The sequence below is a fragment of the Neolamprologus multifasciatus genome, chromosome 18, assembly GCF_963576455.1.
Source record: "Neolamprologus multifasciatus chromosome 18, fNeoMul1.2, whole genome shotgun sequence".
NCBI lineage: Eukaryota > Metazoa > Chordata > Actinopteri > Cichliformes > Cichlidae > Neolamprologus > Neolamprologus multifasciatus.
In genome coordinates, this window is record NC_140456.1 from 4,371,666 (window position 1) to 4,397,713 (window position 26,048).

Below are 26,048 nucleotides of genomic sequence, written 5' to 3' on the forward strand. Positions count from 1 at the left end.
CTACTTTATGGCTTTAAAAAATATCGAGATATATATCGTATATCGCCATCCAGCTAAAGAATATCGAGATATGAATTTTGGGTCATATCACCCAGGCCTACTTGAACATAATATTACCGTATTGTGTCTGTATAACCTCTTTTTGAGTTTTGTGGATATTATACATGGTTATGCTGAGGATATGTCGGCTAATTTCCACTGGAAATGCCTTTTGGTGAAACTCAGCAAGGAATTTGCATTTGCACTGTTACATTTTTATATAACTTTAATGCACATAAAACAGCTGCTTGTTTAAGTGAAAATACATAGATTTTTTTTTTGCACTAATAAAGTTGTGAGCAACATGCTCACAGTATACAGACTTGCTAGAATATATTTGCTCAGATGTGCCTTCACATCTGTCATCATATTAGTAACCTTCTTGTTATGTCCCCTTATCATTTAAGATCCCCTTCAGCAATATGAAGTGTGAGGAAGAGGAGAGTCTGAATAACCCGCAGGTCCATAACCAGGAGAGGAACTTTGGTCTGAGCGAGGATGGTCCAGAACCACAGATTAAAGAAGAACAGGAGGAAGTCTGCACCAGTCAGGAAATAGCGAAGGTTATAGTGAAGCAGGAGTCTGAAGAAATCTTCGTCTGGACCGGGAAAGAGCGGTTCAGAGTGCTGGATAACATCTGGACACGTGAGGAAGACTTGCACTACACAGGTATATAAAACTTAAAACAGTCTTAATAGGGAAAAATATGATTGATGTAGGATCATGTAGTGGATATATAGTGCATTTACCTCTTGGTTGAGCCAAGGCTCATAGTCAGGCTCACCTTAACAACCTAACCTGAACGCTTTTTCACTGTTTACAACAGTGTGTGAAATATACTGACTACACTTATAGTCAGTATATTATATTATATTGAGCCAGCAGGCACGGCCCCTTCTGCTTATTGTGTTATGACAAAAAATTACATCATTGGGACCCAAGCAGATCTTAAAGTCCAAAACCTACTGAACTTTGAAAACAGGAAGTTTTGCTATTTTCAAAGGGATCGTACTTTTTTTATTTATTTTTTGTTCTCTGTTCTCACAAACTCTCCCTCTCCTTTTATCTTGTGCTCTTTCACAAAAACACGTATGGTGCCTTTCTGAACAATTTTGAATTTGGCTTAACTTTCTTAAATTTATGTGTTGATGCGTGCACGGTGAATCCGAATCAACTCTTTGGGACTTGCCAAATTTACATCTGCAACATGCCAACTGTTGAGTGACGTCCCATCTGAGAGATGTGAAACGCAGCATTAGAAATGTACAGCCCACACTCACCACAGACTTTTTGCACTCTCCCACAGGTCCGCACACACACGATATTATCAAACTAGAAGAAAATGGACCCCTCAAACACGAAGATTCTGACTCTGTAACAGTGCCGGACGAAGATGGGTTTTCTGTCCACTCCTCTGGGCTGGACTCTGCTGATAGTGATGATGAAGCTGACTTGAGTGAAGAGATGTATCCGTACTATGACACGTACGTATACATTTATGAAATATTGTTTGTTTCTGAGTTAGAGAAATAACTATGCAGCATTAAATATACATCATTATATTATTCTCATGGTGAATGCTTCTAACACTGTGCAACTTCTTTGTGTGAAGTGATGATGATTATGATGATGATTATGAGGAGGAGGAGGAGGAGGAAGAAGAAGAAGAAACCGAAGCCGCCACTACTCTGGATGGAGGCAGAAGAAGATTAAGGAGCCAGAGGAGTTGGCCTTCAGCAAACAAAGCCAAGCGCTCTAGGTCAGAGCCACTCTCTGGTGATGCAGCTGCCTGGAAAAGTGAAAAGGACCCCGACAACTTGCCACACCCCCTGCCACATTTCCTGCCCACGAGAAAGCCAGGTATCCAACTACCTCTTTCAGAGTATCTGACCAATCCATCTCCATCTAAGCTCTTCAAGATGTATTTTAACTGGGCCGCTGTCAAAACACTGTGTGCAAACACAAACAAAAATGCAGCAAAAAATATTGCTGCAGGTAAAAAATTCAAATGGGCTGAGCTCACAGAGGCCGAACTCTATCGCTACATTGGCCTGACACTGTACATGTGGATTCTGAAGCTGCCAAATATCAGGGATTTTTGGCGTGTCAGTTCCATCTTTTATGTGCCGTATCCTAGCAAGGTAATGTCGAGAACCCGGTTCCTCCTCATCACCTGGAACATTCATATGAGTGACCCTGCTGAAGATGAACTCAACGACCGCAAAAAAGGCACCGATGATTATGACTGCCTGCACAGAATACGCCCCCTGTATGACAGTTTGCGGTTAGCTTGCAAAGCGGTGTACCATCCCCAGAACAACCTCTCTGTGGATGAGCGCATGGTACCGACCAAAGCCAAAACTGCCCTAAAGAAAAACATAAAGAAGCAAAAAAAGAGGTGGATAAAATTTTTTGTGTTGTCTGACAACACGGGGTACACTTTTGACTTCAAGGTTTATACAAGGAAGTCCACTCTGGAAACCAGGAGGGGGCTGTCATTTGATGCAGTGGTGTCTCTCGTCAACAAAAACTGCCTCGGATCTGGATATCACATTTACTTTGATAAGTTTTATACCAGCCCAGCACTGTTCCGCCACCTTCACGATCTGGGGTTCGGAGCATGCGGCACATTTCGGGACACGAGAATCGGCACCCCGAAAACCAAAGTTAATGCCTTGACCAAAGAATCTCCCAGAGGGACAGTGAGATGGATCAGAGAGGGAGCCCTAATTTTCATCAAGTGGATGGACACAAGGGAGGTGAGTGTGTGCTCCACCATGCACACTGCCTTCTCAGGGGACACTCTGAAAAGGATGTGTAAGGTTGGTGGAAAACGCAGAGTAGTCGAGGTGCCGGTGCCATCGGCTGTGAAAGACTACAACAGCTTTATGGTGGAAGCTGACCTGTCAGACCAGCTGATTGGCTCCTATTCCTCATGGAGAAAGAGCAGGGCGTGGTATGTGATGGTGCTGTATCATTTCATTGACATTGCTGTAACAAACAGCTACTTAATCAGCAAGGAGCTGTGTGGCAGACTGGAGGAGCAGCCTGTGAAGCACCAGGCCTTCCTGGAACAGCTGATAGCTGAGCTCTGTGAGGTTCCCCTACAATCAGTCCCAGAGAGGTATCAGCACATCCCTGTTGCCATTGTTGAAGGGGCATCTGGCCATAATAAAGCCTCAAAGGGGCGAAGGAAGTGCAAACTGTGTCGGAAGTGCACTCCCTTCATGTGTGAGGCATGTAGAGTGGCTCTGTGTGTTATCGTTGACAGAAACTGTCACAAGCTGTATCACAGCTCCTTAAAGGGTACTGAAAATTAAAATTTGACTTCATGCTTCTCTGTATACAAGTTTTACTGACACTTAAAACTTTGATTAGACTGTTGAAAATTGTTTATTTTGATATATTGTAACTTTGCAAATGTTTCACATGTGCATTTTGTTTTAGTTTGTAATGCTGTTAATACATTTAAAATGATTGCATCTCAAAAATGAAGCTATAAACATACTAGCAATAAATTTCGAGAGCTTCAAAAGGATTCTGTGACAATTTTCTTTTTCCATTTATAATTTTGAGGCACACAGTTATAAAAAAATTGTATGTAGAAAATTGTCTGTGAAGGTTCTCAGTCATCCAGGTCATCGTAGTCAAAGGAGCTTACAAAGAAAAGCGTCTGGACTTCTTTAAGTTACTTGAAGACGTTTCACCTCTCATCCGAGAAGCTTCTTCGGTTCTAAGGTCAAATGGTGGGGAGTCCCAGATATAAACCTAGTGGGAGTTTCCCCCCACAGAGGGACAAAAGAACCCCCTGTTGATCCTCTAATCACCTGAGCCAAGGTGTGAAACTGGGTGAGGGTCCCAATCAGCCAGAGTTTCGGGTGAGTTCATTGTGAAACCTGGCCCCACCTTATCATGCGAATTCCTGAGGTCAGATGGCCCAGGGTGTGAGTGGGCGTTAAGGCGTCTGGGAAGGGATCTCAAAACTGGATTATAGATGGCAGAGAGTTGGTGTCGTAAACCACCGCCTCTGTTCAAAGATGGTCGCTCACAGTGGACATAGATGGCTTCTTTCACTCCTCTTTCAAACCATCTGTCCTCTCTGTCCAAAATGTGAACATTGGCATCCTCGAAAGAGTGACCTTTATCCTTTAGATGCAGATGGACAGCTGAGTCTTGTCCTGTGGAGGTGGCTCTTCTGTGTTGTGCCATGCGCTTGTGAAGTGGCTGTTTGGTCTCTCCAATGTAGAGGTCTGGGCATTCCTGGCTGCACTGTACGGCATACACCACATTGTTAAGTCTGTGTTTTGGCGTTTTGTCTTTCGGGTGAACCAGTTTTTGTCTGAGTGTGTTGCTGGGTCTGAAGTACACCGGGATGTCATGCTTGGAGAAAACCCTCCTGAGTTTCTCTGATACACCGGCTACATAGGGGATGACAATGTTGTTGCGTCTGTCCTTCTTATCCTCCCTCGCTGGTGTCTGATCTTCTTTTCTGTGCCTCTTTGCTGACTTTAAGAACGCCCATTTAGGATAGCCGCACGTTTTGAGAGCTTCCTTTACATGTGTGTGTTCCTTCTTTTTTCCTTCAGGCTTAGAGGGAACATGTTCTGCCTGGTGGTGTAGGGTCCTAATTACTCAAAGTTTGTGTTCCAGAGGTTGATGGGAGTCAAAGAGGAGGTACTGGTCCGTGTGTGTGGGCTTCCGGTAAACTTCGATGTTGAGGTTGCCATTCTCTTCAATGTGCACAGCGCAGTCCAGGAAAGGCAAACAGTCGTCCTTTGTGTCTTCCCTGGTGAACTTGATGTTTTTATCCACAGCGTTAATGTGCGCAGTGAAGGATTCCACTTCTTGTGTCTTGATTTTGACCCAGGTGTCGTCTACATATCTGTACCAGTGGCTGGGTACTCTCCCTTTAAAAGAGCCAAGAGCCTTCCTTTCCACTTCCTCCATGTAAAGGTTGGCTACAATAGGTGACACGGGGGAGCCCATGGCACCTATTGTACGCAACAACATTGTCATCCCCTATGTAGTCGGTGTATCAGAAAAGCTCAGGAGGGTTTTCTCCAAGCATGACATCCCGGTGCATTTCAGACCCAGCAACACACTCAGACAAAAACTGGTTCACCCGAAAGACAAAACGCCAAAACACAGACTTAACAATGTGGTGTATGCTGTACAGTGCAGCGAGGAATGCCCAGACCTCTACATTGGAGAGACCAAACAGCCACTTCACAAGCGCATGGCACAACACAGAAGAGCCACCTCCACAGGACAAGATTCAGCTGTCCATCTGCATCTTAAGGATAAAGGACACTCTTTCGAGGATGCCAATGTTCACATTTTGGACAGAGAGGACAGATGGTTTGAAAGAGGAGTGAAAGAAGCCATCTATGTCCACTGTGAGCGACCATCTTTGAACAGAGGCGGTGGTTTACGACACCAACTCTCTGCCATCTATAATCCAGTTTTGAGATCCCTTCCCAGACGCCTTAACGCCCACTCACACCCTGGGCCATCTGACCTCAGGAATTCGCATGATAAGGTGGGGCCAGGTTTCACAATGAACTCACCCGAAACTCTGGCTGATTGGGACCCACACCCAGTTTCACACCTTGGCTCAGGTGATTAGAGGATCATCAGGGGTTTCTTTTGTCCCTCTGTGGGGGGATACTCCCACTAGGTTTATATCTGGGACTCCCCACCATTTGACCTTAGAACCGAAGAAGCTTCTCGGATGAGAGGTGAAACGTCTTCAAGTAACTTAAAGAAGTCCAGACGCTTTTCTTTTCAAGTTCCTTTGACTATGTAGAAAATTACATCTTTATAAAAATCTGTTTTTTGGGCTTATTGTACTTTACCCATTTATCAGTTACTAAGAACTTATTACATATTGAATTTGGGAAATGAAGGTTATAATTATGTAGCCAGCTGAAATGGCACATTTCACACAGCATGTAAAAATACAAGGATAAGCTGTAGCAGACTTGTTGTATGGGAGATCACAACTTGGAACCCTCTTACCATCTGTAGACCAAAGAACAGATTGGTCTGTAGGCCTGGATTAGTTCAACAAGTTACCATACCAGCGTATGTGAATGACCTTCATAATACTGGCAGACTTTGATTAATTTTCAGCTAACTCCAACTTTGTAACAAATTCAAATCATTAAACTAATAAATAATGTCTAAAGATACATTGATATTATTTAATTTAATTAAGACAATAGAGGCCCTATGGCGGAACAACAACAACAACAACAACAACAACAACAACAACAACGGAAAAAACAAATGAATTCAATTTTTTTTATATAGCACCAAATCATAGTAACTGTTACCTCAAGGTGCTTCATATTGTAAGGTAAAGACTCCACAACAATACAGTGAGTGGAAAAAGAACGTGCATCATGAAAATCCCCGGTAGCCTAACTGCATATTGCAGAATAACTAAGGCAGTATTAAGGGTCACGCAATCCAGCCCTAATATTTGATTAATATGCACATTGAAGGACATATACTCTTTGAAAATACCTTCAAGATTCCTCAGTGCAACTAGAGGCCAAGGTAGTACCATCCACAGTAATAATCTGGTTTGGTACCAAATTCCTAAGATTTTAAGGGGCAAGTACAATAACCTCAGTTTTATATGAACTGAGCAGCAGAAAATGCAAGGCCATCTAGGTCTTTATGTCTTTAACACATTCCTGCAGTTTAACAAATTGGTGTGTGTTATGCCATCTTTGCCTTCTAATGATATTGCCTATAGGAAGCATGTAAACAGAATTGGCCCTAGCACAGAACCCTGTGGAACTCCATTTACACGAACAAACGAGTCTATTAGAGAGATAGAATTCAAAACACTGAAGCGCTGTAGCTGTTTAAGTAAGTTAAATAACTACAGCATGTTCTAATCACTGTAATAAAATACTATGGCCAATAGTATTGAATGCTGCACTGAGGTCTAGCAGGACATGAGTCCACTGTCAGGGACGAAAGAAGATCATTTGAGACCTTCACTAAAGCCATCTCTGTACTGTGATGGGCTCTGAAACCTGACAAAAAGTCTTCAAATAGGAAATTCCTCTGTAGATGACCGAATCCCCCAGGTATAGTATATTGTAATGTTTAGTGTGTGTGTGAGGAAATGAACCTTTGTAGATACATTTTATGTAAGCTTTTATTTTTTAAACATTTTTCTGAACAGCCTCCACCACTTTGCAGTCTGCCTCCCAACCCACTACTAGCAACCATCACGATGCCCTGGCCAGCTACCGGCTCCTTTCACCGCTCCAGCCCAACACACCAACCTACACAACTATACAACCTCCCCAGCAAATAGAGTGTGCGTTGAATGCCTTTGATAATGAAAGTACGCTTTGATAAAATTAGTTTCACCACAATTTCATTGTAATTTTACCATTGAAACACTAATTTATGTTATTAAATATCATCTTATTTTGATTTTTTAGATTCCAGAGACTCTGTGAGTCAACTTTTAAAAGGCAAATTCTAAAATGTTGTACTTTGAAATTTTACATAGGATTTCATCTACATGCGAAAGGGATAAACTTGTAAACAGTTTGAGCTGATTGAACTACTTAAACTTGAAATCAAAATGTGAAGCCATAACTTATGGATATAGTTGTTTTTTTTCTCATCACAAACAGATGCAGCCTTCCAGAAACTGATAACTATGGTGACAGAGCTGACCAGAGAAGTCAGGGACCTCCGTGAGGAGTTCAGAGCCTTCCGTCAATCCTGCAGCAATGAACCTGTTGATGCTGGCATTTTGCCTCTGGATTTGCCTTTACATAATATGGATGAGCTGAACAATGCAGAGGCAACTCTGCAGTTACCGGAAGCAAATAAAACAATGGTAGGTTCTTAAAGCTTATTAAAATTGCCTGCTGCTGTATGTCCTGCTTGAATATACATCAACATGCTATCATTGGAAGATCCAACAAATAGGAATTAACCAAAATATTTCCTATTATCTCAAAAAAAAAAACATTGTCTCTTTCAATTATTTCATGTCAACTCACAAGCATATTCATACACATTTAAAACATAAGTCACAATAATTCAATTTTTGAAAATATTTTGATAGGTGAGACGCTTTTCTTTGATTGGAGGGACCACACTGGAGGCGCGAGTCCGTCGTATACTAGCCTATGCCATTACAAATGAGCTGGCCTCTGGACTTAACTGGACTGGGAGAAAAAATAAGGACCAGACCAAGCAAAAAAGGGCATTTAAAGAGACAGTGCTCTGCAAGTGCATCTTTGGTAAGTTTTATTGTTGATTGTAGTTTTATGAGCCTTCAGTGAACCAATAGAGTGGATCAATTGAAGTGCTACATGCATCTGTCATTTCCTGTGTCAGGTCTTTGCTAGATTTCTTTCCTCTTTCTTAAGAACATGACTTTTATGTCCTGTTAACCTGGAGATAGTGTTTTAGGTCTTCCACTTCTTTTGTCCTCCATTTGTTTTGTCCTCCATTTGTTCAGTTTCTTCCCTTTTTTTAAGGATACCTGGCACACAATGCTAAGACGTGCCAAATATGCAGCTAATAGCTCTGTGGGAATCACCTTGTTGGTAAAAAAAATTATAGTTATGTCCATCACACTGGCACTTTTCATGATTCAGCTTGACAGTTTAATTATGTATTTGGGACCGCTGAATTGGAGTGACAACCAAAAATTCCTTTGGACAAGCCAAGCCACAAATGCTGAGCTTTCAGCTAATAACACTCAGAGTTTCTTGAAGTCTCTTCACAGGCACCTTAAAGCCCACCAACATCTCACGTTAGCTGATCTCAATAGGTCACATAATAGGGTGAGGCAAGGTCTCACAATAGTTTCACCTGAAACCTCTGCTGATAATGACCCACACCCTTTTTCACACCTTGATAAAGTCACCTTTCATGTGATGAGATACATGATCATTAGTGGGTTCTTGACCCTCTTAAAGGACTGCTATCACCAGGGTTTTAGTACTTGGGACTCTCCAAAGAATGTTGAAAGACCGGAAACTATGACTGCGAACAAAACAAAGTAGTGTGGCACCTTGGAAGCAAAAAAATAATAAATTTGGCAGACTTATTTCTACCTTAACCATGGCAAGGTGATAGTTGTGGCTTGCCCAGTCCTTGTTGTCTGAGGGATACAGGAAAATGCTTAGGACAATATGTGTAATTTCAGGCCCCATGTTTGGTTCTGCAGCCAAGCAGATCATGAAATATAGCACACCGGTGAACAAAGTGAGGCAGTAGCTTGCTGATTTCAGCCTTGTGACTTTCATGTCAAGCCTACTAGTTTATAGCAGCGGTCCCCAACCTTTTTTGTGCCACGTACTGGTTTAATGTCAGACAATATTTTCACGGACCGCCCTTCATGTTGTCGTGGACAGATACAACAAATTAAAATGATATGACCAAGACAAAAACTGTGGTATTTTGTAAATATAATAATAAAATTCAGCAAATTCACGGTAAAATTGTGCAACTTTATTAGCAGCGTCCTCCTGAAATGCGCCAACAACATTGAGAGTAACATCCTCTTCTCCGCCCCTTAATGCTCTCTGGTCACTACGGTAACGTGTAAATATTTCTTTCAAAATAAGAGACACAACTACAACACCGGAAAAGACCCAGGGTAACAGAATTAACGATTAAAAAAAAAAAAACTAACCCTAAACCCTATTCATAAATTTCACACCCGGGCCTCCGTTACCAGTCCGTGGCCCAGGGGTTGGGGAACGCGGGTTTATAGGCTTTCTCCCTGCTTTTTACAAGAGGTTGTTCATATTTAAGCTCTAATTGAGCCTCTCTTTTTTTTCTCTTTATTTTTTTGCTTATTTGTTTTTGTCCTAGATGGCCTGACTCAGCAGGTGGGGGTAAATGCAGTTTCTGAGTTTGCCTTCGCCAAAGCAGTGCAGAAATGGCTCTGCTATGCTCCCGATCGGATGGGTGGTGCAGGACGCCCGATATCCAGCCCCATCCCGGAGTAAACTAAAAACAGTGACTTGTAACTAATACATTTAACAATAAATCTTCTTTATAAAATAAATAGTTTTTTTTATTAATACAAATTTGTCTTTTGTCATTTTTTTAATTACATAATGCCCAGTGCTTAATATTATAGGGTTGTTGTTACGAACATGATAAATTATAATGTTCAACATATAATGGTTATCCTGTTTTTAGATCAAACACAATTGTCTTTTTCACAGGTTTAAGTGTTGATGGTAGTTTTCTGTGGTCTAGGATTGATGGAAATACCTATTAAGTCCTGTTTTAATCATGATTTTATTGTTGTTTCAATATTAACCAAGGGTACAAAAGTATTGGAAAATCAACACCGAAATTCAACATTGATTCATCATTAACTGAGGGTAATAAGTGATATAAAATCAATGCTAAAATTCAACACTGATCAAATATTAACAGAGGATGTAAATGTGATGTAAAATCTACGTCAGATTTCAATGGTGATTCAACTGAATATGCTGATACTGGTTTAACATTATTTCAATGAATATTCGTCATTTGGGTTAGAATATACAAAATAAATTCTTGAGATAAAAGGAAATGTTCAAATCTGCCAGTACTCAGCTGAAACGTGTGGGTCAAGAGATGGTTTAATCATCAACTTGAAGGCCTCTGGTACATCGCCGATTATTAGATAATATTTAAGACTGAAGCATTAATCAATGATAGCACTTCTTTGAACAGTCTTGTAGGAATGGGGCTAAAAGACATGTTGATGGTTTGGAGAAAGTAATTACTTAAGTTAACTTAGAAATATCTCTTGGAGAAAAGTAGAAAATAAATATCAATGGTACTAAAAATAGCTGTATATAATGTTACCGTACCACAGTTCACAGATCGCATTAACTTGGGGACGAACACTTCCAGCTCACCAAGGATGATATAAAAAGTTGCAGGTTAGCCTTTGTAGCCTTTGTTTCCATTAAAAATGGAAGACATTTTAAAGCTGATGTCTACTGTTAACCAAGGCATACGGATCAGTAGGTTTGACCCTCATCATCCACTGCAACACAAAGCAAACACTGTCCTAATAGATACAGCGGCTATGGAAGCAGAAGAACATCATATCCAAATACCTTGATATGATGAGACTAAAGAAGTCACTTGGATGAGCGACAAAACGCCTTTCCCACTGAAAACACCATGTCTAGATGAACAGAATACATTTTTGGGATTTCCCATCCTGGATAATCGAGCATTGATTAAGATATCTGAACTTTGTAATGTCTCAGGAAGAAACTGCTTCAGTTATTCTCTCAGTTTTCTTAGTTTTACATTCTTTGCATCAGATTTAAGTGAGATCCAGGAATGAAGAGAGAAGAAAAGACTTAGAACAAAGTTTATTTTATAATAAGAACCTTTTTTGTTTGTTCACATATTAAATAGATAAAAATATGAAATATCCCACCATTAATTACAATAATTCAACATGCCTTTTTTGTATTCATGAAAACAAAAATGTAAAATAAAAAGACTACACATTTGGTCCATCAGAGATAGATGTGTGTGTGTGTCCAGCAAACAGTTTTATTTAAACGTAATCACTTCAGCACTTTTTTTTTTTGTCTAAAGGCGAAGAAAGATGCCCAACGGATTTACTTTATCAAATGGACCATCCCAGCCTTGCCGTATTGGTCTATTTGATTCACATTTTATTGTTTATTTTATTTCATTTTATTTTCACTTGCTATATACCTGACAGACTTGACTGGGGAAAAAAAGGGGAGAAAGAAAGAGGGAAAGAAAAACAGCGGGGATGAGGAACGGTGATAAAGGGCAAAAAACAAAAACCAACAAAACAAACAGACAAAAAAAAATACATATATCAATCACCTGGATCACCTGTTGAGAAAGAAAAAAGAGAAAACAAGCAAAAAAAAGAACAACATAATAAACAACATCATTGCGATGATCTATGTGAATATAAGAGTAAATGCTAAATATTAAATATTATTGTGCAGCACCCGTGTGTACACCTGTGACCATGAGTGCACTTGTTTTTAAAAGGTTCCTTCATGTAATGATCTGCTAGAGGGTGTGGGGGAGCCACAGCCCCGTCCTCCAGGGCATGAAGCAGGTATGGAGGAGATCAAAACTCCAGACATCCAGAGGCCCTCAGAGCATAAGAGACCAAGGAAGACCAACGGAGGGGTGACCGAGCCACTATCCCGGAAAGAGCTGAGGAGAGCCCCAGATGAGGGGTCACTCAGCAGCCGCGAAGCAGAAGCCGGGGGGGTTGCAGTGACGTGCCCGTGAGCTCCGCCGGCAGCCAGTGGTGCCAGAGAGACCAAGCCCGAGGCTGAGAGGCCGAGGGCACCCCACCCCCGAAGTGGCCCGAGCGAGCCCCAGGCTCCAGGCCCCGACAAGCAGCCACCAGGAGTGAGCTGGTGTGTACCTGGATGTCCATCCCCGGACACAAAGAACCACCAACGCACCGATGTCTGCCACTGGCAGGGAAAGTGGTGGGGGGAGACAGGCCTCCATACCTTGGAGGGCCTGAGATGTCCCTAGAGAGGTGGGCTCTGATACCCGACCTGACATAGACAGAGGCACACACAGATACAAAGACTCCAAACCTCCCTCCGCCCACTCATATGTAGTGTTGATGCATGTGTGTCCTAAGGTGCATTAAAAACCCAGGAGGGCATGGAGCTACCTGCGAGAGAGCAGCAGGTAGCCCCTCCTGATAGCCCTCAATGTCTAAGTGTATTTAAAATTGAGAGGTGGGCAACAACGCCAGGGGTGAGGTTGTACACCCTAAAGGTCTTCTGGATGCCATGTAGTGTGCCCACCCCCAAGATCCTATATGTATGTGTTATGAGAGTGTGAGTAATGTCTAAGTTGTGGGATAAAATTGAGGGGCAGGCAGCCAGAAGGGGACAGAGGGGGGGATGCCTTCCCTGCACCCTGGTGACACACCTTTACCCCAAGGCCCTGCATGTGTGGGTGATTGTGGTGGAGCGGGAAGAGGGAGGCAGCTGGAGATGGGAAGGGAAGGAAGGGAGGGGCAAGTGGCCTCTACTACGGTAGCTCTGCCCATAAAGTTCAACTGACAGCTAATCTATGTGCAGTGCATAAAGAAAATGATGGAAAGACAAACTAAAAGAAAATTTAAACCTCTTACACCATTAAAGACTAAAGAGCAGCTGAGTCAATGTGGTCTGGACTCTGTGGAGGAGAGTTATGGTTTCAGAGCCTCTGTAGGACAGAAAACCTGCATTTATAGTGGGATAGTCTTCTGCTTAAATAACAGGATCATTCAAAACCGTTGTGTGACTCTGGAGGTTACACCCATAGACTGTGTGTCAGAAATATGATTTGTGTTAAGTATTTAAGTAATTTTATATGGTTTCCATATTCTTAAAATTTGCTTTTGAAGGCGAATTATCTCTATTTCCAGTTAGCATCGGACTTCATTGAACAAGCTGGATGATGGAACAAGCTGATGCTTTAATTTGCTGAATTATTTTGCACATCTTGCCTGTGGTAACAACACAGGCAAAGTTTTCACATCCATTACACAACATGGTGAGCGTCAGTACTTGAGGGATGAAGTCACTCATGTCAACATACATTTGCATCAGAGAACAGTCTATTCAATATACTTTTATTTCTATTTCTATAATATGTGAAAACGAGAATATAAAATACCCCCCAATCTAACATCTCTCACAATACAAGTGAAACTACAATGCTTTGTAGACTGCCCAAGAATTTGAACATGGGCTTAAGTATAACAGATTTTCTTTAATAAACCCAAATTCAAGCACACTGGGTGAAAAAGTCCATTGTAAAAATCTGAGTTTAAATAAATAGTTTCTCAATTTATACAAAACATAGTCAGACACCAAGAAACAAATTGTGGAAAAAAGCTAAATAAAGTAGAACATTGTTATGTTGTTTACTGCAAAGAACTGGTTCTAATCATTTTTATGACATTTTTTTTAAACTATAAAAATCAGAAAGGAATTTGGTTCCAGTAGATGGTGGATCTCAAGCACAGCAATGTAAATCTCTCTTACACACACACACACACACACACACACACACACACACACACGTCTATTATACATTACACATACATACACATACATACACAAAGCTGTGTAAACCAACTATAAATAACTAATCTAAACTTATATACATTAAATACAGAAATTAAATGAGGTGGAATGAATACTACAGAATGTACACAAATAAAAAGCACAACTAACTAAATCAACATCACAACATGAAGTGACTTCCAGTCCATAATGACTCCAGATTTTTGGTCTTAGGTATTACTTGAATGATTTCAAATCCTTTGTAGGAAAACCAGAATGACTGATGAATTAAATGTTTGCAATAAAAAAATAATAATAAATGTTTTTTATAACAAAATTGATTAGGTAAAAAAAATATTAACTAACATCTACAATTAATACATACATGTTATCTGTACAGAAAAACATTCATCATAGTAACAAGCCAATTAGTGTAACAAACAGTTGTTACTGTTACGGACATAAAACACCAAAATGAACTAAATATGAGGTAATCTTTTCCCTCATGCATTGCAGTGAAGCTCCGCTTTGATATTGCTCCATTTGAACTCTTTCCTCCACCTTTGACACTTTCATGTACTGTGAATTCTCATGTGGTTTTTCAAGTTTGTTGTCTGACTCAATATTTTACCACATATGTTACACAAGTTTGGCTTCTCACCTGTGTGAATTCTCATGTGAACTCTGAATGCTGACGCGTCACTAAAGCTTTTCCCACAGGCGCTACAAGAATATGGTTTCTCACCTGTGTGGATTCTCATGTGAACTCTTAATGCTGATGAGTGACGAAAGCTTTTCCCACAGGTGCTACAAGAATATGGCTTCTCACCTGTGTGGATTCTCATGTGCCTTTTCAAGTGTGCCGCCTGACTGAACGTTTTACCACATATTTTACACAAGTGTGGCTTCTCACCTTTGTGGATTCTCATGTGAACTCTTAATGCTGACGCGTCACTAAAGCTTTTCCCACAGGCGCTACAAGAATATGGCTTCTCACCTGTGTGGATTCTCATGTGAGTTTTTAATTGGATCAGCTGACGGAATCCTTTCCCACATGTGCTACACCGATAAGGTTTCTCACCTGTGTGTGTTCTCATGTGAGTTTTGAAGAACAGAATGCAACTGAATTTTTTTCCACACAGACTACAAGAATATGGCTTCTCACCTGTGTGGATTCTCATGTGTGTTTTTAAGTGGATCAGCTGACGGAATCCTTTCCCACATGTGCTACAGCAATAAGGTTTCTCACCTGTGTGGATTCTCATGTGAGTTTTGAAGCACACAATGTCACTGAATCTTTTTCCACAGCTGCTACAAGAATATGGCTTCTCACCAGTGTGGTTTCTCATATGAGTTTTCAAGCTGTCCATATCACTGAATTTTTTTCCACAGGTGTTACAAGAATGTGGCTTCTCACCTGTGTGGATTCTCATGTGCCTTTTCAAGTGTGCCGCCTGACTGAACGTTTTACCACATATTTTACACAAGTGTGGCTTCTCACCTGTGTGGATTCTCATGTGAACTCTGAATGCTGACGCGTCACTAAAGCTTTTCCCACAGGCGCTACAAGAATATGGCTTCTCACCTGTGTGGGTTCTAATGTGAGTTTTTAAGCCATTCATCTGAATGAATCGTTTCCCACAGGTGCTACAAGAATAAGGTTTCTCACCTGTATGGACTCTTAGATGGTTAAGCAGTCTGTATTTATACTGAAAGGTTTTTCCACAAAACTCACATTTTACAGACTTTCTACTTGTGTCAGGCTTACACTGACTATATGACATGAGCTGGCTCTCTACTCCACTTTGCTTTCTCTGATTTCTCCTCTTTGTGTTTGCATTTGTAGTTGATCCTGAGTGCACATGCTCACTTTCTTCCTGGCCTTGGCTCCACTCTGGCTGAGGACAGTTGTTAGAAAGAAAGTCACTGCTTGGTTCAGGTTCCTCATGAGTAGAAGTCACCATAAATGTATTAGTCTCTTCCTTTAGAAGAAGCCGCTCTCCCTCCTGACTGGTGCAGGGTTCCTCCTGTTCCTCTTTAAATTCTGGAGGCTTTCGATCCTCCTGATCCAGACTGGAGATCCTTTCATGGTTAGAGACCTGTTGGTCTGCAGGAACCTCTTCCTCCATACAGATCTTTTGATCTGAAAAGTCTCAAGAGACAAAAACATAAAATGAAAAAACCAAAAACTCGAACATTAAAAAAAACAAAGCAAAACATCTCATCAACTATTAGAAGTTCTCTATGAGCATGTCGCCCACGTACGCCAGTGTAATTCAAACAGTTATGCTAGTGATACTGACACTTAGATACACCGGAACAAACTGAAATTTGGGGAGCTACATACAAATCAAAAGATCTTGCTGCATTTTCTTACATATTAATTTTGTACATTACTACAATGAATTTTAAATGAAACCACTCAGATGCAGTTTAAGTGCAGACCTTCAGCTTCAATTCAGTAGGTTGAATGAAAACACGGCATAAAAATGTGAGAAAAAAATCATCATGTTCGTTTCTAATACAGATGCTTGCTTTCTCCTTTTTAATACTCTGCCAGGCCTTTACTGCAGTGACTTTTAGTTCTTGTTTGTTTGTAGGCCTTTCTGTCCCAAGTTTAGCTTTCAACAGTAGAAATGCATCCTCAACTTGGTTAACACTTGAGAGTCGACGGACGTGCTGACACGCCAAAAATCAGACCACCAATTTAGGATAAAACAGCAACAAGATGCAACAACCCAGAGTCTCCATTTCAACTTGGGTCGAAAGTGCGGACTTCAAACTTTATACCAGTTTTTAAATTGTGTTGACAGGCCACGTAAAACAGACGTATGATAAAAAATACACACAATGTTTTTTTCTGAATAAAACAGTAGTGTTTTCAGCGGGAAGAAACTGTAAAAACAGTGTTTTTTAAGGACAGCACTAGCAAACACTCCTTTTTATCTTGTGAGAGAAAAAGACAAAACACCCCTGTGTTGCCTTTAAGGCATTTCTCTGAATAAATAGGTTCATAAGTTTGAAATAAATAATTCTAAAAAGATTTGCCATTAAAAAATTAATATGTGTTGTTAAAATGAATAATTCATGCTTTACTTAGGTTTTAGTTAAAAGGAAAATATCGCTAAAATGTATTTCCTGTTCTGGCGGGGCACTTCCGGTTCCGGTCAAGCACTTCCGGTTTTGGTCAAGCACTCGGTTTTGCTGAGAAACAGGCTCCTCATGCTAAAGGCAGTATGGAGATGTAATCAAATGCCATCTACTCCGAATTATCAGGCTGGAACGCCGTAAGTTACTTTATATGACAGTTCATGCAGATAGCTTTGGATATTAATGTATATTTTGCTAACATGAATGTTTTAGTGAGAGTAATGCACTTTATTGATGTAAACATGCTTCTGCCTGTTGAGATGGAGTTTATTTTCTGTCATTTCAGTTTTCACCACATGTTCATGGAGACAATTAAACAAGCTGCAACTAAACTCCAGGGTCTTCATTTGTGGTTTAACTCGGTGTCACCAACATCCTCGTTGAAAACATTACAACCCCTTTCTTTCCCTATTAGTGAAAAAATGTACCATGTTGGCCAATGTTGTTTGGGAAGAGGTGGAAGTTTTAGGAGTGACACCGAAAGAAAGAGAGAGAGCAAGTTTTGATGCGGGAGAGATTTGTAACATTTAGCATGTTTGGAGGGTATAGTTAGGGTGTAGTGTAGTCGTTGTGTTGTTTTGTGTCAGTTCTACTCGTGAATGCCACAGTTGCTCCAAAAAAAGCCACCAAAGGCAGATTGCAGTGTAAACGCTGTCTCCATGTGGAAAACAGGAGTGATACGCCTCATGTTGTCATACCTGCAGGGTTTATACCTGTGGTGTTCTTCCCAGTCTTATGTGTGCATTTTTAAGTACGTAGTACCATGTACCGATGATATTGGCAAAACGTGTGCATAATTTTTAGAAATGTACAATTTCTATTTGCATTTTAAGTTTCAAAAATGATTTGTTAAACATGTTTGTGGTTTTTACAGTAAAAAATATAACTTTTTTCTACTCTGATTTTAGGTTTTTTGTCTCAATTGTCGTCAGTTGAAGCAGAATTTGAATTTTTTTTTGAAAACATGGACATGGCATCCTTTGGATTAATGAGGATCACTTGCTTGTTCTCAGTGCTCAGGTCAAAAACTTTCTTCTCTGATGGAATTTCCTATCAAACTGGCTGCTTAGGTGTCAAGTTTCTAACTCAACAATGCTCCCATCCAGACGACAGGCTTTTCAGGGAAGGCCTTGCATCAGCTAGACAATATTAAACCACATACTGCATCTATTCCAACAACATGGCTTTGTAGTAGTAGAGTCCAGGTGGTGAACTGGCCTGCCTGCAGACATGGCAAATGTTTCTTTCATCCACTGAAAATATTTTGCATGAATGTGAAAAATATGAAAATGGAGACGCAGGACTGTTCAACAGCTAGAATCTTATATCAGAGAAAAATGGGAAGAAACAAAACAAAACAGCAGCTGGTCTCCTCAGGTCACTAACTGTTGTTAAAAGAAGACAGAAAACAGTGGTAACATGGCTGCGTCCTGACTTTTCTTCTTCAATTTCAAAATAAGCAAATGTTTTGTATATTTGTTTGTTTTGTTGTTTTTCTTCTACAATGTCCAACTGGGTTTAAATCTGTAGAAATTTTATATCCATTAACAAATAAAGCCAATCAGCATCATAATATGAACTCATTTTTAGGTTTCAACATCAACTAGACTCAAGATTGTTTCTACTTTCTCAACCAACACACTTCAGCTTGTTCCTTTTAGTTTCAGTCATTTAAACGTGTTGTGCTTGGGCCTTAAATTATTCCTGTACCCCTGAAAATAAAGTTTAAGTTCTAATTAGAATCCTACATTAGTAATATTTGTTTGTCTCATCTATAGAGTATTCCAAACTTTTCATACTTTGTTGGTAAAATTATTTAGCACTAATTTCCTAGCAGCGGCTGAACTGTCCTGTGACAATTACACCCAGCTGTATTAGGAATTAGGTTAAAGAACTGTTTTGCTTTTTAGTTTAACTGTTGTTAGTTTTGCCATATTTGTGCCTTACCAACAGTGTTGGGTAGTAACGGAATACCCCGGGGTTCCCTTTACTACGGTTCGGAGCCACGGACCTGTTTCATATACGCGCGGAATAGTTTTCTATATGAGACGCAGCAAAAAGTGAAGCCGTACCTAATGTCCAACCTACTGATACTCATTTTACATTAAGATTTAAAAGTCTAGTTGGTACTGGTATGGCGAGTATCCTTCAGTAATAGTAATAAATCACACAGAAATTCATGTAGTTGTAAAAAGCATGTTAATATATTAAGTAATCCAAAGTATTCAGAATACATTACACTTACCGAGTAACGAGTTCTGAATACATTACAAAATACATATATTCTGTAATACCTTTTAAAAGTAACTTTTCCAACACTGCCTACTGTTAGCAAACTTGCGAGCCACATGCTATGAAGCAAATCTATGGTCTACAGTGACCCCTTGTAGACATTGTGAGACATCATTTCTGCTTCCAGAAAACCACAATTTGTGACTGTCAACTGCTCCTAAAAGAAAACTGAGCAACAGATATTAAGGCGCCTTTTCCTTCTTCCCAGTGCAGACATCACTGATGCTTCACTGGTTCCTGCCTTCCTGATAGATTCACATACCTTTTCTTTGTATCTTTATTTCAGGTTTCCAGATGGTATCCAGCAGTCTGACCCTCTCCTGCCCGGTCCAGACCATGATGTGTTCAACCTCGTGACTGGTGCAGAGTTCCTCCTGTTCCTCCTTAATCTGAGGAGGCTCTAGGTCCTCCTGCTTCAGACTGGAGCTCCTCTCCTGGTTACAGACCTGTTGGTCTGCGAGAACCTCCTCATCCTTACTATTCATTCTGGTTTGAGAATTCTTGAAAAGAGACAAGTGATAACGGGAGAAATTAAAAATGAACAAATGTGACAAATGTTTCAAGAGCACCGTGTGAGTGACTCAAGTTCTGATACTTTTATAAGCAAAATTAAGAATACAAAAACTTTCAGGTAGCTGCTGCCAGCTTCACAGTTGCGCAACTGTTTGTCATTTTAACCTGCCACAGTGACAACCAAAAGTAATTATATCATTAAAATGTATATTTAGATGGAGGATTTTAGAGTGTTTCTCAACACCTGACTATGATCGGAGTCTAAATTTCAAATTAAAAGCTGTTTCACTTTGTTTGCTGATTTGTGCTTAAAGCTGCAGTATTTTGTTTTGTTTTTCATTATTTTCAAACCACAAAATAATTGCAGTCACAATAATGAATTAATATCATGTAAATTATTTAAACTGTACTTAAGTAAAAATATAGAATCACCATGGTGGGACGGTGGTTAACATTGTTGCCTCACAGCAAGAAGATTCTTAATTGGACTCAGGAGTTTGCATGTTCTGCTCCTCAGTGTGTCGGTTCTCTCTGGGTACTCCAGCTAGGGCTGCCACAAACGATTATTTTTGAGATAGTCGACTAATCACATCATGCATCCATTGGCCTCGCCCACTCCCCGCTGCCGGTGTTCCAGATTAACTGGCGTCGGTCGAACAGATGTGTGGTAGATTGTCTGGCCTCATTTGAGACTTCTCCAGCTGCTATGTGATAGTGGATCTGCTACAAATTGCAGATCATATGCAAGTTTTGGAAATTACATTATAAATATTACTAACTTAGCTTTAAACAGACAAAATTGAAAGTTACACAATTATTGTGCTTGAAACAAATTCATACGTGGCGATAGAGCCAGGTGCAGATGTGTGTCACAAATGAATCTGGCTGTAGGCTATGGCACTTGGCCACAGGTGGAGCTAGTTGACTCGACTCCATTTGAGTGCACACAAAGTAAACTGCACGTTTTAGTTGTGCAGCGAAAACGCTGAAATCGGAGTAATAACACGTACGAGGGGAACAATAACGAAGACAAGATTCTCCCGATCGTCTTGCTGTTCTGTGAACAACATCGGCGTGGTGTTAATTGTTTGCCGTTTTCGCGATCGCCTCGCGCACGAGAATATCACCAGGTAAACTCGCGACATTTTGTTGTTCAAGAGCAACAAGACTGAGGGAGTGTGTTTGAGGTAACCTTATAAATGTCACAGATGACACATTTGGTGTTTATTTGCTGTTTTGTCGGTAGCGGCTACTGAAAAGCAAGTCTACCACACATCTGGCCGTTCACTCGCAGAAAAGGCTCATCGATGGTGGCTGGGATCGCGGCACGATCTCAGGGCTCAGGTAAACGAGCCCGCCAGCCCTTTATAGTGGCCGCGACCACTGGCGATAAGGAAAGGTAGCTCGTCATAGAGGACTCACGCTCGGGGAGACGTTTTTATGGTCGACTTAATAATGGAATAATGGATTGCATTTATATAGCGCTTTTCGAGACCCTCAAAGCGCGTTACAATCCCACTATTCGGCTCTATACTTAGGCTCCCAGAAGAGCCTCGAGAACCCTCGTGCTGTCTTTGCATACCTCAACAATGGTATGTTATTTAATCTTTTAAAAAAGGAGATTTCCTGCGTACGACCAGAAAGAGCGCAAGTACCACGCGTTCCACAGTTTTAAAATAAATAACCTACAACATCTGCACGGTAACCACGTGGTGCGAGTTGAAGGTTTCTCTCACAGATTCTTTCGTCCCGGTGTTTAATACTAAAATCTTACCGTTTAAATCAAAGGGACGCCCTTATGTGATGAGCTGCTGCTTGAATTTAGTCTGCGCTGGTTGATCTCACCCTGGTCGATTGTTTCTTAACCTCCGAGCAGATTTCTACCTTGAAAAACTCTCAAACCACTGTTGTTTGTTTGTTGTGCAGTTTGAGTGACGTCATTTCCGCTATACTTCTTCTATTAGAATTTTGAGTAGAACTGGCGCACTGCTGCCCTCCTGGGGTCATTCGTAGTCCAAATAAAAGTCCTTCCAAACAGTCCAGTGCTTTGCAGAAACCTGAATAAAATAAATTTTAGTTCCCCAGTGATTCAAGCCAAGTATTGACTTAAACAGTCTGTAATATTCTGCAGCACAGCTGGAACAGACTGTCTAAACATGTAAAGTAATGACACCCATTCTTTTCATTCTGTTATTGCTTTTGCCACATGCTGTTTTTTTTTTATGATGGATCCACATTCTGAAGACCCAGTGCTTATTAAATTAAATTAACAGTCTTGAACTTCATTTTAGACCTGTTTTAATCACTCTAGCAGCTACTATGTTTGTTATTTCCACTATTTTTCTTGCACTAAACTATTTGCACTAAACAATAATTTCAGATAAACTGTAATTCCATTCATCCATCCTGCTTTTCTCAAATTTCTCTGTGGCTTTTTCACAGTTAGAAGGAAATGCTTCCCAGTCTGCCTTACTGAAGTCAAATGAGCAAAGTCATTTGTTTTATTCAGTAAAGCATTCCAGAGCTTTTCAGAAGACAAGGCCTATGAACCAAGTGATGCTTCTGCAAGGCCCTCAGAAAAGTAAAACGCTACACTCATCCACACAAAAGCGTGTCTTTCATCTCTTCTAGGAGGAAATACTATATTTATATTGTTATAAATTATAATTAGTCCTCCAGTTAAGTTTGTCTCATATCACATGTGGCTGCATTACATCCTGCAACACCTCGACCGCCCGGGAACTTATGCCATGGTCCTGTTTGTGGACTTTAGTTCGGCTTTTAACACCATTGTGCCTGAACTACTCCAGTTATTCTCTCACATTGGTTTCACATTTTCTCAAGCAGATTTGAGTGAGATCCTGGAATAAAGACAAAAGAAAATAGTTTGTTTAACAAAGTTTTCTTTATAATAATGATCTTTGTTTTTTCCTATGTTGCATGTTAAAAACAATGGATTATATCATCATGACTAGAATCATTAAAGCTATACTTTCATAACACCTCATTTTTTGTGTTTGAAAAAAAAAGAAAAGTTTTGTCTTCAAAACAGATAAAAAGAAATGTCATTTATTTTTAGAATGAAACAACAGAGTTGCATTTAGTAAAAATCTTAAGTTTTTCACAAAGTAAACATTAAAAATAGTGTTTGATTACTGTTAAAACTTCAATTAAATTAACTACAATAACACTACAAAAAACAAAAACAGAAATATTTAGTCAAAAAGACAGATGTAAATGTAATCATAGATATCTTTAAAGATGTACAAACTGATGATTAAAAATTGTGTTATGAAGGAATCTGCTGATTTCTATGTTAAGGTTTATTAAGTGGAACAGGATAAAACAAAATAGAAGCAAAACAATACAAATACAGGGAGCACAAAAAAAAGTTTACATTTTCATGTGGAGAAATATTTTTATGGATAAAAATATTAATGAGCAGTGGTAGCCTCTATGGCAGGAAAGATCTCCACCAAAAAACCCCAAGATGCCGAGGTACCACCCATAATGTCTGACTGACAGCTGATCTTTGTGCAGCGGAGAAGTGTCACAATGTTGCTGCAGAGAAAATAAAATGGAAACTAAAATGCAGATTTAAACCCACAAAATGAAAGACTTCAGTCTATTTCAGTTTAATGAACCCAGCAGTGTCTCCAAAATTGTGGTAAAACCAGAGTCCAGCATAGAGCGGCTGAGTGAATGTGGTCTGGACTCTGTGGAGGAGAGTCATGGTTTTAGTGACGCTGTAGAAGGACAAAATACCTGCTCTGTGATCCAGGTACACTCCTACTCTGGAGGACCCAACATTTGAAATAGGAGTTTGAATGTTGTTATGCCAAAATGTATAACTGTTTTTGGAACAATCTAATGCCCAAGACTTGTCATTACGCCCAAAGGCACATTCATTCCTCCACCATGCTCTGCTAATGTTCTTGTATGCGACTGCTATAATAACTCTCCCTTTCCTCTCCACCTCCCAGTAACAACGTCCAGTCAGACTCTCTTTACTCAGGACCTGCAACCATCCAGTGAATTTGTCTTGATGATCAAAATAAGACTGTTGATGCTTCATAAATGTTGCTTTTCTGTTCCCCTCTGATAATAACAGCTGTTTGTTTGCTGTGTTTGGATCCAGTGTGATTTCACATGAATATTTTAAGAATTCAGCTCTGGTCTTTGGCTCTGGTGGATCTGACAGGGAAGGATCCATTTCAGTGACTGTCAGTGAGATGTTTGTCCATTCCTCTCTCAGAATGTCCTGTAGTTTATCTCTGACCTCTGACACAGCTGCTGTCACATCCTCAAAGTAGCTCAGAGGACGGATATTGATGCTGGATGAGTCTGTAGACTCACTGAGTGCTGACAGTGAGGGGTAGTTGTGTAGAAACTGGATGTGATCCTCTGTGTGTGAGAGCTGCTTCAGCTCAGCATCTTTCCTCTTCAGCTCAGTGATCTCCTGCTCCAGCTTCTCCTGAAGCTCTTTGACTCGACTCACTTCAGTTTCCTGCTGGGATCTGATCTGCTGCTTCACATCAGAGCTTCTTTTCTGGATGAGATGGATCAGCTCAGTGAAGATCTTCTCACTGTGCTCCACTGTTTGATCAGCAGACTGATTGATGGCCTCCACCCCCTGTTGAAGCAGCTTCACATCTTTCTCTCTGTCCTGGATTCTCTGCTGGATGTTTTGTCGACTCACCTCCAGCTCTCTCTGCCTCTCAGTCCTTTCTGCTGCAGCTGAGACTGTGTCGTGGCCTTTATGTTCATCCACAGGGCAGAGATAACAGATACTCTGCTGATCAGTACGGCAGAACATCTTCATCACCTCATCATGACGAGAGCAGATGTTCTCCTGGAGCTTCTTGGAGGGCTCCACCAGCTTGTGTTTCTTTAATGGAGCCACATCATAATGAGGCTGAAGGTGTTCCTTACAGTAAGATGCCAGACAGACTAAACAAGATTTCACAGCTTTTAACTTCATCTCAATGCAGAAATCACAGGCCACATCTTCAGGTCCAGCATAGCAGTGATCAGCAGGAGCAGCTTGGAGTCCAGTCTTCTTCAGCTCCTCCACTAAAACTGCTAACATGGTGTTTTTCACCAGGACAGGTCTCGGTGTGAAAGTCTGTCTGCACTGAGGGCAGCTGTAGATTTTCTTCTCGTCCTCTCCATCCCAAAATCCATTAATACAGTTCATGCAGTAGCTGTGTCCACAGGGAATAGTCACCGGATTCTTCAGTAGATCCAAACAGATCGAACAAGAGAAAGTTTCTTGGTCCAGTTGAACTCCTTTCTGCGCCATTTCTCCTCTCAGTGTCAGTGACTGTGTGAGTTTCACTTCCTTATAACTGAAACTAATGCAGTTAATGGGGCCTGTCAGCTCTTCCACGTCACCACATGCTGGTTACACCCATCTTCAAAGTTTAGATCTGAAGGGGAGGGAACACAGAAACATGTGGACAGAGAGGAGGTGCTGAGTCAGAGAGTGGGAGGAAGTGGGAGGTTTATCAGACTGTGTGTCATTAACACTTTTTATAACAGAGCATTTTTCACATTTTCAAAATACTATTCAAACTTTTTAAAAATTATCTTCTACATCTGCTAAATTAATCATTTTATTCATTCATTATTCATTCACTGACACTCTAACTACATGTCTCTGCACTGTGAGGAAGCCAGAGTGCCCAGAGATAAACACAAGGACAACATGCAAATCACATCGAAAGCCTTGCACAGTTGCACAGTGCTGGAGGCCTTAAAGCCTTTTAATAGATATAAGAAGATGGTTAAGGCAAGAGATTACTATTTTGTCTTTTATATTGGTGCAAATGGAGGAATAAATGCCAAAAAAAGGTTTTTAAAAATGACCACGTAAAACAGTTCAAGTGCCTCTGTGTTTACGGAGAGAAGGGGATATATGTGGCGGACAGATGGTCGCTTCACCAATGACCTGGGCTACTTTGAGCT

At 40.5% G+C, this 26,048-nt stretch overlaps 2 protein-coding genes and 1 pseudogene across 3 annotated transcripts in view; 1 reads left to right on the forward strand and 2 right to left on the reverse strand.

The window, feature by feature from the left end:
- Nucleotides 1–6,292, forward strand: part of LOC146497100 (tripartite motif-containing protein 16-like) — a 61,122-nt pseudogene extending 54,830 nt beyond the window's left edge. The window contains exon 2 of the transcript XR_014870624.1: nucleotides 3,661–6,292. The product of XR_014870624.1 is annotated as a tripartite motif-containing protein 16-like (transcript). The remainder of the gene's footprint in view (nucleotides 1–3,660) is intronic.
- An 8,406-nt stretch (nucleotides 6,293–14,698) lies between these two features.
- LOC146497104 (uncharacterized) lies at nucleotides 14,699–22,033 on the reverse strand. The gene is made up of 3 exons (XM_085140705.1): nucleotides 21,856–22,033; nucleotides 19,831–20,068; nucleotides 14,699–16,278 (listed from the first exon to the last, which is right to left on the reverse strand). The coding sequence occupies exons 2-3, from the start codon at nucleotides 20,051–20,053 to the stop codon at nucleotides 14,699–14,701; spliced, it is 1,803 nt and encodes a 600-aa protein (XP_084996831.1). The 5' UTR covers nucleotides 20,054–20,068; nucleotides 21,856–22,033.
- A 954-nt stretch (nucleotides 22,034–22,987) lies between these two features.
- On the reverse strand, nucleotides 22,988–25,678 carry LOC146497105 (tripartite motif-containing protein 16-like). The gene has a single exon (XM_085140725.1). It carries the CDS (start codon nucleotides 25,381–25,383, stop codon nucleotides 23,707–23,709), a length of 1,677 nt encoding a protein of 558 aa, XP_084996851.1. The 5' UTR covers nucleotides 25,384–25,678; the 3' UTR covers nucleotides 22,988–23,706.
- Between the last annotated feature and the right edge of the window lie 370 nt (nucleotides 25,679–26,048).

Bases quoted from the DNA above. Each gene is read 5' to 3' on its own strand.
- LOC146497104 (XM_085140705.1), bottom strand. From the start codon at position 20,053: ATGAATAGTAAGGATGAGGAGGTTCTCGCAGACCAACAGGTCTGTAAC. The intron at 16,279-19,830 runs GTATGTGAATCT...TTGTCTCTTGAG, and splicing joins AATAAAGATACAAAGAAAAG to ACTTTTCAGATCAAAAGATC.
- LOC146497105 (XM_085140725.1), bottom strand. From the start codon at position 25,383: ATGGCGCAGAAAGGAGTTCAACTGGACCAAGAAACTTTCTCTTGTTCG.